Raw genomic sequence first — 19389 nt, forward strand, 5'->3', positions numbered from 1 at the left:
TTACCAAGTATCTTCTTCAAAGTACTCTCCTCTATCTAGCTCAGGACAACAGAATACATAAATCAAATGCAGGATTAATATGAGCACCTCTGGTTTACTTTTTTGTAAAAATATACTTTAGCTAGCTATCAAATAGCTGCGAGTTGACTCAGTGCTGGAATCTTTTTTATATCAGGCTAGATCTTCAGCTGTATAAATCAGTAGTTCCACTTAAATCAATGCAGCTACACTAATTTATACAAGCTAAAGATCTAGGCCAACGGTTGGCAACCTCTTTTACTCACCATAGGCAACTCCTTGTGACCCAGCTGGTGCTGTGGGCTGCTCACCCCCTGCTGTGCCCCAGTTCCTGCTCTGTGCTGAGGGGCTGGTCACTTGCTCCCTGTCCCCCAACCCTGCACCCCCAAGGTCCTCTAAATTGTCTCTCCCTGCATCTTTCAGAGTAGCTAATTCAGTGAACACCACTACAGTATGGTGGGAGCAGCTCCCTCCATGGAGCTGGAGCAGGAACAAGGACTGCCAAAAGGATTAGCCAGTTGCTAGTAAAATGTGGAATGAAAAACCCAGGCTTGATCCCACAGCTAATCTGCAACAGGGTTCAGCACACTGCTGGTAAAACAGACCAAACTGCAGGCTGGATTTAATCGTTATGGGCCAGATTTGGCCCACTGGCTACAGGTTGCCAACACCTGATCTAAGCTATTACATTTTCTTTATATTCTGTTTAATATACTGCAAAATTTTAAGACATACTCTTGTAGAGCTTCTTGAAATTATTCTGACAGTGAAGAAAATGCCCTGTGCCAAGGCAAGTTTTTGCTTTAGAAAAATCTGCTGAAAAACTGCTACCCGTAAACAAGCAAGATTTGTATAGATGATACAGTTACACATGGATAGTTATAGCATATGATAGATAGTTCCTGAGAAATATGGCTTTTTACATTAGATAGTCAGATTGCTAGTTGAAAATATTTCAGTATTACACATAACATTATATGGTAAATTTCCAGAAGCCTTCAGTGTGCACATGCAAAACACATGTGCACTCATTCATGACAATTCACATGCACATCTCTGCTTGGGCAAAGACAGGTGTTGCATGCGGAAAGATAAGATGTGACTGAAGCAATATGCCATTTTTGCGGTAATATAATTGTCATAGCTAAGCCAACATTTGCCAGTCATTCCCTGTTTTAAAAATATATTAATAGATTCATAGATGCTAGGGTTGGAAGGAACCTCAATAGATCATTGAGTCTGACCCCCTGCATAGGCAGGAAAGTTTGCTGGGTTCAGATGACCCCAGCCAGATGCCCATCTAACCTCCTCTTGAAGACCCCCAGGGTAGGGGAGAGCACCACCTCCCTTGGGAGACCATTCCAGATTTTGGCCACTCGAACTGTGAAGAAGTTCTTCCTAATGTCCAGTCTAAATCTGCTCTCTGCTAGCTTGTGGCCATTATTTCTTGTAACCCCCAGGGGCTCCTTGGTGAATAAATACTCACCAATTCCCTTCTGTGCCCCCATGATGAACTTATAGGCAGCCACAAGGTCGCCTCTCAACCTTCTCTTGCAGAGGCTGAAGAGGTCCAGGTGCCCTAGTCTCTCCTCATAGGGCCTGGCCTGCAAGCCCTTAACCATACGAGTGGCCCTTCTCTGGACCCTCTCCAGGTTATCCACATCCCTCTTGAAGTGTGGCACCCAAAACTGCGGTCTGACCAGCGCCCGATAGAGGGGAAGTATCACCTCCTTGGTTCTGTCTGTCATGCATCTCCTGATGCATGATAAAATGCAGTTAGCTTTGCTGATGACTTGTCACACTGACGACTCATGTTCATCTTGGAGTCCACTAAGACTCCGAGATCCCTTTCCACTTCCATGCTGCCGAGCAGGTCATTTCCTAGGCAGTAGGTGTGCTGGACATTTTTCCTCCCTAGGTGCAGCACTTTGCATTTCTCCTTGTTAAATCACATTAAATCGCATATTATTTTTTTTAAATAATTATTTGTGTGCAATTGTTTTTGGCAAATGTTGACTCTTTATTAAAAATATCCCTAAGCAAAATCATCAAACATGTAATGAATGGGCAAAGAGAAGAAATGCCTTGGGTCAACTGTGTTAATTTAAATAGAATTCCTAGTGAATGCAATGGGGGATTCTTCATGCTGGTGTACTGCCAACATTCAACTTTACTGAACACAGAAAGAGAAAACTGCACAGTAACACTGGGAACAAGGCTACTAGGTACTTAGCATCTTCAGCTTCTTCTGATCTCGACAAAAGATGAAGATACTCAGATACTTTAAGGACTTGGCTTGTAATTATGCCTTAATAAAAAATTAGCTGAATTCATCCATCAACTTAAATGGAATTTCACCAGGCCATTACACATAAATCTGTTAAAGTTTAAACATTTAAGGAAATCTAAAGAATACAATCATTCCTCTTTAATGAATGGTAGCTTAAGAAATAGAAAGCCACTCAGTCCTATTTGTGGCAGCACATGAACACCTTGTATAACTGTTGCTAGCATGTCATTGGCAAAATCCTTTATATGAAAAGTCCTTACCTTACAAAATAGCATATCTTTACAGAAAACACAGAAGATTTCTTTTCTAAAGCATCCAGATAGGTGGAGAACTGTTAAGGAAAACAAGGCAGTTTACCTGTGATCTAAAACTTGATGTGCTTGCTGTTTCTTGGAGCCTAATCCAATATCCACTGATAGAAGTAATTGGAAAAACCTTCTACTGACTTCAGCTGAGGTTGGATTATGGTTCTGATACATAACTATAACCTTCTGAAATCATTAGTGCAGGACAATTAGAAATAGGATTTTTACAAATACCAATGCATTTGATAAAATTTGAGTAGTGAAAAGAATAGTTGTATAAATGCCTACAGTTAAATTCACTGCTGGGGAGAGATCTTTTCAAGGTAAGAAACATATGTGTATTGTAGAGAGAACACTTGATTTTTACGTGTATATGCTAAATAATTGTATAGACATGGAAGATCAGTTCAGAAAAATATGTATTATGGACTTTTTTCTGCAGGTATGCTGTATTTTGTGTGGTATTGTGTACTTATTCTAATTAAGACAACTTATGGACTTTACAGGATCAAATAAAAATTATATGCAATTAGGGTTACCATACATCCAGGTTTGCCCAAGCATGTCCTCTTTTTTGGCCCCCTGTCCAGGTGAATTTTTAAAATGCAAGCAAATGTCCAGATTTTTGCTCTGCCTCTGCTTTTTCCTGGCACTTCCAGCTTGGCTGCTTGGGTCTGGGAGTAGCAGGGCAACATGATTCGCTGTTGGGGGATCACATGCTCTGGGTACGTGCCCCAGCAGGTAAGAGAGACAGAGAAACAGGGATGGAGAGAGTGTACGTGTGCATGCACACACAAGCTTCATGTGCAGCAGGGCTGTGGGGGGCAGAGGGCTGTGGGTCGGGAGTGAGGCACACGGGGTGGGGCGGGGGACAGGCACAGGACTGCAGGTCAGGAGTGAGGGGCACCAGCAGGGCTGGTGGGGACAAAGGCTGTGGGTTGGGAGAGTCATGGGCCAGGCTGGGGGGGGCAGGGGACTTCAGGTTAGGAGTGAGAGGCACTGGTAGGGCGGGGTACAGTCAGTCAGGAGTTAGAGGCAGCAGCAGGGCTGGGAAGGGCTGTGGCTTAGGAGTGAGGGGCAGAGGCCCCGCCTTGCCTCCCCCACAGACTCAGCCCATATCTACTGAGGTCTCCAGAAGAGACCAAATCCATGCTACATCTCAACAAATCTCCTTGGCAAAGTGCAGACAGTCAAAAAGCCTGAGGCTGAATCAATTGAGTCTTCACACATTAGTCTAAACTGTGTAGACTGAACCAATAAGCAAGCGAACAGACATTCACTTTTGATTCCAGAAATGCAGCCATATGCCTGCAGTGGGCTAAGCCAGAAGCTTGGAGGTGCTAGAGCATGCCTCCCTGCTTGGCTGGAAAAGACAGCTTGGGCCATGGCTAGCCCACCCACCCTGTGAAGCAAGGTTTGCAGGGATGCTGTGAGTTAACTTGAATCTGGTGGATATCTGGGACAGAAGTTCAATAAACCAATATAACGTAAATCAGTTAAGTGTGATACTACATCCATCCGGCTTTGTCTTAAACCAGTTTTGGCCATTTTGAAAGTGGCTTATGTGCACTGAACTTCTGTTGTGTTACATGATTTGAACCTGTTTCCAATCACTTATACTGGTTTATGTGTAATTTCTGTCCCTAGCCCTTGTGTCTATTTCTGTAGGGAGAAAGTTGTGGAGGAGGAGTATCCTTAAACCTTACATCTGTGTTCTGATCCTTTATAGATGATGGTGTAATCCCTTCTTAGTACATGCTGATCTTTCTTCACTGGCATGGCTATTAATCTCCTTAAAATTATGATTCATGTTATTTTAAACCAGAATTGTTTTCTAGGCTTTGGAATAAAATTGCACCCATAAATCAGTTATTTGTTTGGTTCATAGTTAGACTGGCAGCAATGTAAATAAGGTCAGAATTGAACCCCATATTTTACAGTTCTAGGGGAAATGCAGGACCTTAAATTAAATGCCACTTATTCCAAACACTATTAAACAACTGCTTGATATTCTAGACACTCCACATTCTGCATGTATAAAACAATAGTAGGTTAGTCTAAATACTAATGTAATGGCAGTTTTTTTAGCACAAAGATGCTAATCCAGTAATTCTCAATCAGGGTGTGGTAGCACCCTGGAGTGCCTGGAGATTGTTTTAAGCGTGCCATGGGTTACCACGAAATGTTACCACTATAAGGTTTGCAAATATGTTTCACAAGATAAGCCCAGAGATTTCAAATAGGAATCCGTAGTGTTATAAATATTCTGATCTGTTTTGGACTTCTAAATTATTTGCAACATAAGTTTTGCACTATTATTTTTCTTTATTCAAAAAATGGGTGAAAACTAAGAACTAGAGGTGAGAGGTGCCTTAGGTTTAAAAAGGCTGAGAACCACTACATTAATCAGAAGTCAATACAAACTGAAGTTATGTGAGGAGGGGAAAATAGAAAGGAAAGGATTAATTAAAACAAGGTGAACTAAGTAAATGACTGAGCCAAGAGTAGGTCACGCATCACCTGTGTGCAATTAATTATAAGCAAATCTCTGCCAAAGCCAAAGGAGCTAAGCATTCTCTTTCACAGTTAGAATCTCTAAATAAGAGAGCAATACTGTCAGTATTCATCATTTTAGACTTTTTATTATAAGCCTGAGGAGCCAAACTCTCATTCTTATGAATACAAAGAAGCTGACTAAAAATCTACAGCAAAATAAGGAAAACGTCATGATTTTTTTAAATGTGCTGTAATTTTTGTGAAAAATATATTTTCAGAACTTGTTGCATCTCTTTACACTAGGGAGTTCTTTTAAATTTATCACTTTATTCTCTGAACTTTTGTCTGCACAGAGAAGACAATCTAAAACTAAGGGTGTAAACAAATTACTTCTCCCAAAAGAAAGACTTTTGTCCTGGGATCCTACAGATAAACCAGTCCATTTTGCTAGTTTAAGCAGCTGTGAAGTATGCGAGGTAAAATGTGTTAACACTTTTTCCTGGGACAGTATAAATTTCTATAAATTTAGTCATGGCTCATTCAAGTTAATTGCCAGTCATTACTGGGACAAGCTTGTCAAGCTCCATGCTCTCCCTGGCAGAGAAGCAACAGTGCAGCTTGGAAGAGCTGTGCCCCTTCTTTTCCTGGATTTTGACTCTGAACAATCAGGACCATTTCACTTGTTTATAGCCTAGGGCACTGTGAAATACAGAAATGAATATACCTGTTTATGTGGAGCCAGTAGCTTGCATATACTTTACTTACAACTTTGTCATTAACATAACTGTCTTACCTTACTTTAATTACAGCAAGCATTAGAAAGGATATAGATCAATTAGTTTTTGAAGCATGTCTGTGGAAGGGATGATAAATCGGTGCATAGTCAGCATTACTTGTAGCAGCTGGCTGTTTTGACATACTTTTCCTTCTGCATCTGAAAAGTGCAGTGAAGAAGTCTTATTGAGAAATAAATACAACTTGCCATACATGATGCTGGATTATTCCAGTTTTTCACTTCTGATCAGGCCTGCTTATCTGTGGCATACTAGAGATCTATTACATACTCTGCTGCAGCAGTGAGATCATTATTTAGCAAAGAGAAATACGTAATAAACAATTTGTAATGGACTTCCAAATCTTTTGATAAAAATATCAGTACTATATAAATATAAACATTAGTTCACCTTCAAAATACCATTCAGAGATGTATATAGTGGCTCCAATCTAGCAAAGATCTACCAATCTTTCACTTCAAGAACATGAATATAACCTCTGAAACAGATTAGAAAACTTAGGGACAGAGGAGTTAGGTTACTGAACCAAAATAATTAGGCTGTAACAGGACTGGATGATGGTCAGTCTCCAGATATTTTAAAGTATACATGCAGTTTTTTGCAGAGTTGATTTGATTCACAACTCTTCAAAGTACACCCACACTGGGCTTTCCAGGTTCATGTATACAATATCAGGAAAACTTGAAAACAAAAATGCAACCTCCTTGCTTAAAAAAATTTTGCCCCAAGAGACCTAACACGAGTTATCTTTTGCTGAGTTCAGTTGTACTAGATTTAGATACAACTTTAACATTTTCTCGCTTCCATACTTGGAAAAAATCCAAGGTATCAGGCATTTCAGACATGTTTAAATTAACATTACACTAAATTTGTTGCGGGTATAATCAGTATTTTATAAACACTCAAAGATTGTATTTTTATATAGTATCTGAAAAGAGACACTGGCTAGTTTAAATAGAAATTGGATTTCCTTGCAACATGATAATAAAATATAACCATTTTGAGTGCCTTTAAAAATATTCTCTTCTAAGAAGCTGGATTTATGTTACTAGTTAAGAGCAGCTGAAAACTGGCATGGCATAAAACATCCTTGAAGCAATACATAACGAGAAGAAGGCAAAACGGAAACACTAGGCAAAACACTAGGCTTGATGCATATGAAACTACACATATTGGGTATCTATACACATGCTCTGGGTTGGGGGCTCCAAGGAACCACTCTAATTAAAGTGCCTGCAGGATCACATATATTCACCATCCGATGCTTCAAAATGGTAGCAGGGGCACTTGAACTAAAGCTCATTGAATGAGTTTATGAAGTGCAGGGATGCTGAATAGATGTAACACGGAGGCTGCTGGACTGCATTACGTTAATTAACTCCATTAATCGAGTCTCCTCCAACGTGTGCTAATTAGCACACATTGGAGCAGATGTCCAGCATGTGTATAGGTGCACATTGTTAGAGGTAAAACATTTTCAGATTATGAATATGGAGATGTCAAGTTTAATTTACCTTTAAAATGATTAAATGTAGAGGCAGCTGTCAAGCAAAAGTTTTGTACCATTATGCAGGAGGAAGGTGCCAACTCTAAAGGGTGCACCTCTGATCCAAGATCTTTTTCTGGATTTTAAAGAAAATTTAGGATAAGATGCCTAGCTAATGTTTTGACTAGTGATGCCAAGTCAGTCTCATTTTCATTTTTTCACACTGTACAAAGAGAAGATGCATCACTTTTAACTGAACAGATCCATCTTCAGCCTTGTATCACAACTCACTCACTCTAAAGATTTCTCTTCTGTGGGTCTCCCTTGACTAGATATGAGAAGTCTATCTGTAGGGACCTACGCAATTCATGATTTTGTGGATTTCACAGAAATCATGAAATCAGGCATTGTCCATGAAACCTGCAAAATCAAAAATAAAAATTAAAAACTTACTAAAAAATAAAATGCTGGCTCTCCAATGAGAGCCAGCAGTCCTCATGGCTGCTGTGGTCTTGACTTGTGGCCTACTCGGGGAGTGGGGAGCCACTGGCCCAAAAGGGAGCATCTTCAATGGTGGCCACATCCCCCACCCCTCATTACTGATCGGCTGAGAGGGCTACCCATTGTATGGCCCTGCCCCTCCCTGCCAATCAGCAGTGAGGGACGTGGCCACTGACAGCCCTCTCAGGCAAGAGGCAAGGGCCACAGGGGCCCCTCAGCCAATCAGCAACAAAGAGCAGGCTCATCACAAGAAGGCTAAAATAATCTGCTCTTTTTTGCTCACCACAATTTAGGTAGATCCTTATCTATCGGTTAAAAGAAGCTGGAGTTTCATCTTTATTTCACAGCACTCTGAATCTTTAAAAACTCATAAAACACCATGTAACTTTTTTCTAACCCTTCAAAGTAAATTCAGGGTGCCTTTATCTTTGTGAATTTTTTTAACAGGTTCCACTTTCTCTTGTATTGATTTGTGCCACACACTGTGATTGACAACTCTAGTTACCTGTTCCAGCTTTTAGCTCCTATTCCATTTTGAAAATTTAACTGTTGAAATTGTTTGTGGTAGTTCCTTTCTTAAGCTTTGATTTGGGTATAGGTGACATGGCCATAAGTAATAGGTATTACAAAACAGTCTAGTGCTTAGACCACTTCCTCAGAAAATGAGGAAGACTTGGGTTCAATGCCCTCCTTAGCCTGAGGAATCCCTTGTTCAAACCCACATCTATTTCCCAAGATAATACCTTATCCAGAAGGTTGTAAATAAGTCAGGGATGTGGTTTCCACCTCTTCAACTAAAGCTGGGCTGCTGGGTAGAAAGGAATGTGAGATTCATAGGACCAAAGAAAGCAAGCAATAAAGAGCATGGCTCTGAAGGTACTCCCCTCAAGGGAGAAGGAACTCTTGGGTCTTTAGCCAAAGGAATCACTTGGGTATCTAAGTCCAGGAAGTAATTTTGGGCCATGAATCCCAGTTTTGGACAGATACCCAATTTGGGGTTGCACATAGGTACAGAAGTCCAAAAAGAACAGTTCCGTTCCGGACACACTCTATTGGCTACCTTAGGCATCACCTCCTGCCCCTTCCCAACACAGCAGATGTTATGAATCCCAGTTTCAGATTCCTATGTCTTCCAGTTCACTTAATAAGGAACTTAATAAGGAACTTCCTAAATTGGGTTTGTGAATTCTGCTCTTGAAGCTAGACATGTTAAAGTTTGCTTTAGTAATACCCTTATAGATCTCAACCTAAGTCTTTTTGTGGACCCACACAACCAATGAAATCTTGATATACATGAGTTAAAATCAGAGTTCTAAATGCCTGGAAGGGGTATATGATGAGCTAGAAGGGGAAAGGGCAAAGGGTACCATAATACTGGTGCCTGTGATTGTGCAAGAGAAGCCCAGAATTGTACCCTGGGGGTTGTATAACTTTCACAGGAGAATTTCAGTTTTAAAAGCTTGCTTTTATTACAGGACATATCTTCAACAATAGCATCTTCATAAACAAAAATTCTTATCCCAGATCCCTGGCCTCTTCTGTGGCAGCATAATGTGGGCAAAAAAAAACTTAATCAGCTAGTTAAGAATTCTTCAGTGACCAGAAGAGTAAAAACCCTCCTCTTATTGTGCACAAGTATTGGGGAGGGGGGAAGGAGTCACTGTCAACAGAATTATTAATAATGCTAAAGTGATTAACAAATATTTATGTTCTATATTTGGGAAAATGTGAAATGAGACAGATAGTCTTATCACATAAAAGGAAATACTTTCAATTCAAACAGTAACTGAGGGACATTAAAGGGCAATTACTACATTTCCAAATCAGCAAGTCTGAACAACTTATATCCCAGACCATTAAACTGAATTGTATTGTTAATTCTCTGGATTATTAATGTTTATTTTCAATAAGTCTTTGAATCTCAAGGAAATGCCAGAGAATTGGCACAACATTCATGTTCTTCTAATCTTTAAATACAGAAAACTAGACAATCCAGATTGTTATAGGTCTTTTACCTTTAAATACAGAAAACTAGACAATCCAGATTGTTATAGGCCTCTCACCTTTAAATACAGAAAACTAGACAATCCAGATTGTTCTAGGCCTCTCACCTTTAAATAGAGAATGGAAAAATAGTGGAATGACTGATACAGAATTTGAATTTAAAAATTAGAGGAGCGTCATGTAATCAATGCTAATCAACATGGATTTATGGAAAATAGATTGCCAAACTAACTCAGTATTTTTATGAGAGTTCAAGTTTGGTCGATAAAGGTGATGGTATTGGATTGAAAGCTGATTAACTGTTAGATCTGAAAATGAGATTCCAAGATGGGGATACTCAATAAACATCAGGCTTTCAACTGGAAGCTTTTGGCCGTATGCAATTTAACACTTTTTAACAGCAACCTCAAATAAACCATAAAATCATTATTGATATAGGTGGCAGAAGACACAAAGGCTGAGGTAATAGTTAATAATGAGAAAGAGAAGACAGTGGTATGTAAGGGCTGTGCACTACCTCATAAACTGGTATTTTAATATAGTCAAAGGTAAAGTCCTATATCAAAGACAAAGAATCCATGCCATACTTACAGGACAGTGACTCAGAAATGGTTTGGGAGATAATGATGACTCATATGACTGACTTCCCAGTATGACACTTTGGCCAAAAGGGCTAATATGATCTTGCATGTACAACTGGGAATTTTAAGTAGAAGTGGGGAAGTTACATGATGGCTGTAGCTGACTGCTACTGGAAAATCCTGTTCAGTTCTGATTGCTGTTAACAATTGAAGAATACTGATCAACTGGAAAAGTTCAAATAAGAGCTGAGAGAAGTGGATTTCCATGTTTGGAAACATAACTCAAAAAGCTACACTTGTTTAGTTTATCAAAGACAAGGTAAATGATTATCACATTCCCTAAGTACCCTACGTGAAGAACAAACATTTGAGAGTTCTAATTAGGAAAAGTAAAAACATAAATCAAATCTGGAAGCTGAAGCCAGAAAAAATTCATACTAGAAACATGGTGCATATTTTTAATTTGTAATTAACCACTGGAACAACAAGGGTATATTCTCCATCATTAGAAAAATGTAAGTTAAGAACGACTGTCAAGTTGAGATGGATTTAGAGGCTTCAAAAGATCTACTTCAGCTCAAACAGGAACTAATTTAGAGAAGTATTGTAATCATATAGGTCAGCTGGTATCATCACAGTAGTCCCTTCTGACTCTGAGTTCAATGAATAAACCTGGCATAGCTAGCTTCACACCACCTATTTCTGTTTCTGCCTATTGTTGGGAGAGAACTGGAGAGGTTTGGAGGAGATATGGTCAGAGCATGTAGCAACTGTAAACCAATCAAAAAGTTGTTACAAGTCATTGTTGCCAGGGAAGCACTGGTAAGACGAGTCCTGAGGATCACTGGTAAGACGAGTCTTGAGGATATTCTATCTTACATGTGCAGTTGAACCTGCTCAATTGCCTCCAGCGTAAGGGGATGGGAAGGTAACAGAATGTTTTGTTTTTTTCTGTGTTTTGGGCTGTAGCTGTGTTGGTCTAAGGACATAGGCAGGCCAGGTTCTTTGAGTAGATGTGATATCTTTTATTAGACCAACTGAGTAGTTGGAAAAAGGTTCTTAGCAAGCTTTTGGGCACAGTCACCCTTCTTCAAGCAGTTCTGAGACTCCAAGAAATGAGAGAAGCTAAAAGTGTGTCAGGATGTCAGTGAGAATGTAAACAAGGAGAAATTAAAAAGATGCCTAATTAGAAATGTCTTTCTAATTTCTACCTACTTACACTCTCATTAACATCCTGCCAAACTTTTAGTTTCTCTCATTTCTTGGAGTCTCAGAACTGCTTGAAGAAGGGTGACTGTGCCCAAAAGCTTGCTAAGAACCTTTTTCCAACTACTCAGTTGGTCTAATAAAAGATATCACAACTACTCAAACAACCTTGCCTGCCTCGTTTTTTCTGTAGAGTTCTCTTTCCTTTAAATATTTTTTTACAGATTAAAAGTATAAAAATTCTAACAGCCATCTGTACAGGATGTTCATGTGTGAGCATGTTAAATAGGTAATCCTGCAATGGCACATTTTCTGTTGGATGTCCTAGAAGGCTGTTAGTGTATTCAACATTAGTAAGAACCAATGTACGTTCTGGCTGACAAAACTAAATGGAGACTATTTTGTCTTCCCTATAAACACTCTATTCCACACAAATAGGCATGTACTTGAAATTCAAGTAATAATCATTTGGTGTCCATTTGTGCAAATGGATAAAAAGTATTTTGATTCCTGCACCAACACTCTGCACATAGGCTAAGTGTTCCTTCATAGAATAACAAAAAATCAAAGCAGTCAGTACTTTAGATTGAAACAATACAAGTTTACATATGGTGGCAGTTAGGAACCAGCTATCTACAACACTAGCATGGCATTTAGTCATCATAATTAATGATATACTGTTTCTTTCTTTTTTAAAAATCTAGCTACAAAACAGACTAGTTGAATTTAGCAGCTGGAAACCAGATGAATGGAAATCTTTGATGAAACAGCAGAAGAAATTGCAGACTTGTTAACAATAAATTATGGTCATTCAGATTATTCCCTTGATAATTCCCCCTATTGATGCTTAGAAAGAACAAAAAAATATCTTCTTAAATCAATCCATAAAAATATTCACCATTTAGTCTAACCTTGATACTGGGGAGAGCCATGGAAAATAAAATCAGGAGATAAATAGGCACATAGGAAATGCAGAATTATTTGTCTATTGTCAAGATTCTTGAGCTGTCCCTTAATCTACAATTTTATGGACAAGTATATGGAGAAACATGTTTGTAGCCCCTGTAAAAGGTGGAGATGTTGATCAGCAGTATGTGACTGCTGTTACGCTGGAACTGTTACTGTATGATCCTGTAGCAAAAAGTGAGGTGAGTCACCCTAACTTTGACCCCAGATGAAGCAGAGGTAAAGTTGGACTGGTTTTGCCATACCTGCATCACTGCAGAATCATGCTGACATCACAGCTGCACTGTAACAACTTGTATCAGTATCTTTCCATAGCCTACAGTTGTAGCTTGCAATTTTAGTATGATATTGAGGTTCCCTGTACTTACTGATAGTGTTTTAGGTTAATTTAATTCAGGGATGTCAGACACATCTGGCCTTGTGGACTGAATAAGTGGCACAGAGCTGGTGCACGGGCCTGATTAGCCCATGGATCCCTCCTACCCTTCCGCATGCTGGACACAGCACATGCTCCAGCTGGTCCTGGACTGCATCATAAGCAGTGCCTGTGCCAGCCTGGTCTGGGATGCATGCTGCACATGCCACCTGCCCTGGCCAGTCCAGAACCCATGCTACATACAGTGTAGCAGTGTCCCAGACCGGTTGAGGCTGGTGCTCTGTGGCATGGTTCCTTGGCCCCGTGTGCAGGGCTGGTCTTGCATGAACTGCATGAGGCATGTGGGTCAACTGAGACTCAGGGGCAGCACCAGCAGCTGGAGGATAGGACTCCATGGGCCAAATCAAGACTACAGGTCGGATCTTAGATGCCCTTAATTCATTTACGATCTTTGGGGCCCATTAGGCTGCAGCCTACATCAGGAATAGCGTATGCAGATACTCTGTACCACTGTATTCAGGGCAATGGAACCAGACTACAGGTGTGAAAGTGGAAAATTACAGAGCAGCACTTGTGTTATCAATGAAGTGGAACCTAGTCCCCATTTAGCCTGTCCAAATCTGGGACCTCTTTCATTGCAGCAGCGGCAGCAAAACATTCCTAGTCCTTGCATTTGGAGACCCTATCATCATGCCCTATTGCTTAGGGTAAAACAAGGAGGCTCTAGGAGCTAAGTTGTTATGTATGATTTTAACTCTGAAACATTACTCACATGCTTAAAAACAACCCTGTTTTTGGATGGATTGAGGCCTTGTGCACCTACTTCAGTATCCAACTTTTCAAAAGCACTCAGTATTCATCACATTCTATTGAGTGCTCATCACATCACACATCACATTCTATGACTATACGAATGCTTTAAAGCTCTCTCTCCTATTCTTTTCTAAACCTATCACCACATAATCTAGGTGTCTGTTCTGTGCCAAGTTTCCCATTGAAATATAGTCCTGCAAGACTTTTTAATTTATTTTGTTTTGTGCTGAAATATGTTTTGGCCTATTTAGCTTTTTCACTTCACAGGAAGGACTTGCAGACAGCTTCTTACACTAAATTTCTGTCCTCAAGTTTCTCTTATGTTAACTGTGGCCACCATTTGCAGGCCTCAAAAGGTTTTGCCGAAGGAAAGATTCAGAGGATCAGATCCCAAAAAAGTAAATATTAAGGACATGGTGTGGATGCTTTCACAATAACTGCATAATAAAAATAGGTAAAGAAAGGCTGCATACTTTGTTTTGTTGTTAGCACCCTGTCACAGTTACTATCTGGCCTGTGGGTTAGTTTCCCACTTACAGTCAATACTCCCTTGTCATTGGATTTCTCACCTGCCATGCCTTGATGGAATTATTGGAGACTAAGGGAAAATATGCCCTATGGAAACTTCCTCTCAGCTGTTCTTTTCCTCCGGTTTATGCTCTACAGTCCATTGACTCTTCATCTGTCCTGAGCTGTATCTTGTCCAGGGCTCCTCCACCCCTACAACTTGGTCCATCACTCACCCAGGTGACATTTTCAATAATCACAGTCCAATAGCAAGGGCTAAATCTGCTCACCTCTCTGCATTCTTGAATCTCCCACTTCCTGGGTGAACACCATTAGGCTACTGACTTGAAAGATGAGAAGGCCACTGGCCTCCTCCTGTCCACTTCTGATAGTCAAGAGTTTTTTGCCTAGCCACAATTCCAGGGCTTGTACTTGCCAAGGTGTGTGTTCAGTGCCATGCACTTGCCTGGCTAAAGCAAAGCCTACTGAGCATACTCTACAGCTCTGTAGATACCCACATATCCACACTCCATGTACATGTGTGTTTGGATAAATGTTATTTGGGCATGCAAAGTCAAAGAGGATCTAACCCTTACTGTACAGAAAAATATGTTCAAAGAGGAGCATATTTTTGAAAGATGGCACTCTACAAACTGGCACTCTACATTTACTTAACAGTAACTGGTGAAAAATACACTTAATACTTTGTTTATGAAAGGTATATGAAATGCATGGTCCGTTTCTCTATTTCTAGGAGATAAATCAGCAATCAGTCCACTGAAGTCAGTGGGGTTATTCTGGCAAAAACAGGTGTTACATTAGAAGAGAGTTACTGTTTGTAGTATAAAGTGCGAAGGTTATTCCCACTTAACATTGTTGTTTTGGTAAAAGAACACTTGAGCTTGCTGCCATGGTCTCATGTGTGGCCAGCCTTTGGCAGCCTTCAGCTACCTAAAAGGTGGTTACAAAGAGAATGGAGCTAGACTGTTCTCAGTGACGACAGATGACAGGCAAGGAACAATGATCTCACGTTGCAGCAAGGGAAGTTTAGGTTAGATATCAGGAAAAAAACTCCCACTAGGAGGGTAGTAAAGCACTGGAACAGGTTACCCAGAGAGGTTATGGACTTTCCATTATTGGAGATTTTTAAAACCCAGCTAGATAAAGCCTTGGCTGGGATGATCCTGCTTGGAGGAGGGGGTTGGATTACAGACCTCCAGAGGTCACTTCCAACCCTCATTTCATCATTCTATGGTCACACTTACCATACACATATACATGCACTTTGGAAGACAAAGGGCCAAAGTACCTTTGCTCCTTCCTTGTGCCTGTAGATGCTGTAACATCCTTCAGGTCTTATTTTCTGAAATTGTTCTGACCAATGCTTCTGATGCAACTGTTTTTCAAATCCACCAGTTCCCTGGAGCTGTTATGTGAAAGTTTCAAGCCCTTATTCTGTAGAACATTGTAAGTGATCCCATAAGCCACTTCCCTGCCCACTCCTCAAAATTTCTACTGCATGGTTTTCAAAATATTTAATTCTGTGCACTAATAGGCAGTATTTTTCATATATAAAGCAACCAACTGTCCAGAATTCTCTGGGACATTCCTAATTTAGGCACTTTGGTCCCAAATTTGAAAAACTGGTTCTCAACTGGTTTCAAATGTCCTAGCAATGTCAGGCAGTGTCCTCCTAAAAGTGCATAGCAGTGTGCTGCCTCGTGCTGCATCAATATGATGCTGCCAGTTATGGAGATAATCATAAGCTTTTAAGAGACCTAATTTGCCCTGACACTGCACTGGGTGAATACTGTGAAGCACAGCTCCTTGCCCCACTTGCAGTGTCACAAGAATGTGGCTATACAGCACTTAGCTTGGGAAAAAGCTAAAGAGTTAGTGGCTAGCAGCAGCCTGGCTGCATTTGTGCACCACTGAATCGCTCAGCCCAGTCAGCTGCAGCCCTGTAGTAAGTTGATTACCCTAACTAGAACTAGAAATGGTATAGACTACTTCTGTTTCTGAAGGTCTACAGGACTGTAATCTGAACTTTGTTTTCTAAGGCTAAGTGCAGACAGTAAAAAAGTCTGAGGCAGAATCAATTCAACCTTTGTGGATTTCTCTAAGCTGCAAAGATTGAATCGTAAGCAAACATAAGACACGTTTGCCCTTGTGAGGGAGGAAGCAGGCAAATACCTGCACTGGCCAGGTCAGAAGGCGAGAGGGCTCTCCTGCACATCTCCCAGCCTAGCAGCAGAGCCCAGGCAAACAGCCCTGATCGGCTGTCAGGCACATGCCTCCAACCCCCTGCTGTCACTGTGAACCCTCCCCTGGCTGAGCCCCCTAGGCTTCCAGAACTGGAGCCATTGTGGCCAAGGGGAAGAAAGGGAGGCAGAGAAGAGGGGGGCCCATGACTGGGGTGGGGGGATAGGTTCCCCCTGCCCTTGCCCCCTGCAGCTAAAAGGCTGGGTCCAGCACTGCGGCGGGGCTGGGGTGATCACCCAGCCAGGCTTGCTGGGAAGGAATGCAAGGGTGAAGGAGAAAAGCCCCCGCTGCCCCGCAGGTTCCCGCATGCTGTGCAGACTCTAGTCAGGGGTGTATGTGGCCAGGGCAGGGGGGCTGTGTACCCCCCTACCCCATGCGGCTTAGAGGCTGATTCCAACATGGGGCAGGGGTGATCATCACCTAGCCAGGCTGCAGAGGGAGGAAAAACACCCACCCAAGGCTCCCCCACTCTCTGTAGACCCCAGGGGAAAAGGAGGGAGCTGGGCCAGGGGGCTCCATCCCCCCCCACAATGGCCCTGTGCCCCCACCAGCTTGGCTGGGAAACTGGGACTTTGTCAGCTTTGTGACACCCTGGGGGCAGGGCCAGTCAAGCTTGGTTGGAGCAGACAGTGGAGTGGAGGCTAGCTTGCTGGCCCTGCAAGTTGGGGCTGGGGGGTGAGGCACAAAACATCCTGGGATGCTGAGGGACTCTGAGATAACTTGAGTCAGGAGGAAATCTGGGACACAAGTTCCATAGACTGGTTTAAACTAAGTCAGTAAAGTTTGATAATACATCCATCCAAGTCTATCTTAAACCTGTTTCAGCCATTTTTAAACCAGTCTATGTGCGCTAAACTTGTGCTCTGTTACAGGTTTAAACCAGTTTCTGATCATTTATACTAGTTTATGTGCAACAGGACTGGGCTCCCTGGTAGCTGTATGGATCCTGCCTGGCTCAGTCTCCAAGATACCCTCCCTTGATTCCTCACTTGTCATGCCTTGTTCTTATTAAGAAATTAATGAAGGGAGGTTGCCCACAAGTCTTAGAGCAAGCCATCTGCTGCTCACACCAGACTGTCCTGTTAAATAGGCTCTATTGTGTGCCCCCAAGGCACCCATAGCCTTATGGGCTAAACACAACCTCCTTATCTCCCCTACAGCCATGCCCATGCTCAGATGTCACTGTACCATCATTGCCTTGTTGAGGCCTTGGCTTTCTCAGCCTCCAACCCTTTTCTCTAGCTGGGCCTTCTAGCCTGGGCTTATTGTACCAGACCTGGCTTCTGGGCACCAGCTCTTATCTTGATTACCTTGGTTCTGGGTCCCCTAGCCCTGTCTCCACCCTGCTCTGGCCCCAAGCTCTGCCCTCCTCTGGATCCTCTGGCCCCATTCTGCACCTTGAGCCTGACTCCTGACAAGAATCCAAACAGTCACATGCCCCTTGGGCATTAATGAGACCTCCAAACTACCCCTTAGTCCCTGTTACAAAGCACCAGTATAGAACTCTAACCCAAAATAAATCCTCTGTCTATAACAAAGCCCAAACCCCAAACCCCAGCTTCTTGGCTGTATCCTTCAGCTCCCTGCTACCCTGAGTCCTATTCCCCTACAAGTCAGCAGCATTTCTACTTGCTCTTTTCCTAGGGTAATCAAGGCACCAGCCAAGAGCTTCTCTACAGTAATCCTACACTAAAGGTCTTTTCTCAACAGGTTCTAGAGCTAGACTGAATACTCAGGCTCAGGCCCTGGGTTTATATGGGCTGGAAGCCATGCCTCAGTTTGGTCATGTGACTCCCTGCATTACCACAGGTGCTTCCTGATTTAGCTTGCAGCTCAACCCCAAGAAAACTTACTGCTGCTGGCCTCTGCTGTACCAATAGTTTGTCTTCCATGCAAGGCAGTAGCCCAGTGGGCTACTGCCGTGCAGCTGGTTTGGCAGTAAGTACTTGTAGCAGTTAAATCCCTAGGTCCCTGGTGCAGACCAGGGACCTGGGGATTCTTTCTGCTCATAATGGGAATCTTTCCTCCTCCTGGGGCTCTCCCTGCTTCTTTACCCTTCAAGTAACAGGAACCTCTGGCTCTCTATTACACTAGCTTAAAAATCAGTTTCTTCCAGAGCTATATTCAGCCTCTCAGAAAACAAGGCCACTTTTATATCAGAATCTAAGTATGGAGTTGGCTCCCTATTGCTTGGTAAATATGTTTAAAAATCTGGGTTAGAGAAGCAACTATTGACATATGTTTTTTGTATAAAGAAGTTATGAAAACTTAAGTAAATTATCTTCATACAAACCACTGAGCCAATAAGCACCTTCCAATGCTGTTGCAAAAGTCAGCCTGTGTATGTTATAACATACACTTGAACTTTGGGTAGTATATTTTTACATTTATAAGTTGAAAGCTTCTTGAGAATTATTTTCATTTCCGTTTGTGTACCTGTTCCTAACCACACACCCTGCTGAGCAAAACCACGGAGTGAATAGTAAAGTGGAATGGCTATGTGTTAGTGTTTATATGATTTCACCTTGGGAAAATGCTGAAAAATACTGTACAAGTGTTTGGTTTGCATTTGTTTTCAGTAAAACAATCTACTCCAAATGCTTACATTCCTTTTCTGTAAAATATTTTTCATGAGTAATTGCAATTGTAATTTCCCTCTTCAACAGAGTCAAGAGGTGATTTTTATAATATTCCTAACTATGAAAGGAAAAACAAAACTAACACCTTTAAGGTGTTATAGCAGCTATGTGCCGTTAAAAAAAATGAAATCATTATATATATATA

At 41.5% G+C, this 19389-nt stretch overlaps 1 protein-coding gene across 8 annotated transcripts in view; it reads right to left on the reverse strand.

Annotated features, from left to right (window-relative positions):
• The window catches only part of RASGRP1 (RAS guanyl releasing protein 1), a 96542-nt gene that overhangs the window by 43005 nt on the left and 34148 nt on the right, over positions 1 to 19389 (reverse strand). For 5 of the 8 annotated variants that reach the window (XM_025197726.1, XM_025197730.1, XM_025197727.1 and 2 more), the window contains 2 exons: positions 5938 to 6043; positions 2569 to 2631 (listed from right to left, as the gene is read on the reverse strand). The exons of 1 other annotated variant lie outside the window; for it this stretch is intronic. In XM_025197726.1, coding sequence (XP_025053511.1) covers positions 2569 to 2631; positions 5938 to 6043 — 169 coding nt within the window. Of the gene's footprint in view, positions 1 to 2568; positions 2640 to 5902; positions 6044 to 19389 lie in introns of all 8 variants that reach the window. 2 more of the 8 variants (XM_025197732.1, XM_025197731.1) reach the window with 2 other exon arrangements.

Source organism: Alligator sinensis, unplaced genomic scaffold (assembly GCF_000455745.1).
Source record: "Alligator sinensis unplaced genomic scaffold, ASM45574v1 scaffold262_1, whole genome shotgun sequence".
In the NCBI taxonomy this organism is placed as follows: Eukaryota; Metazoa; Chordata; order Crocodylia; family Alligatoridae; genus Alligator; species Alligator sinensis.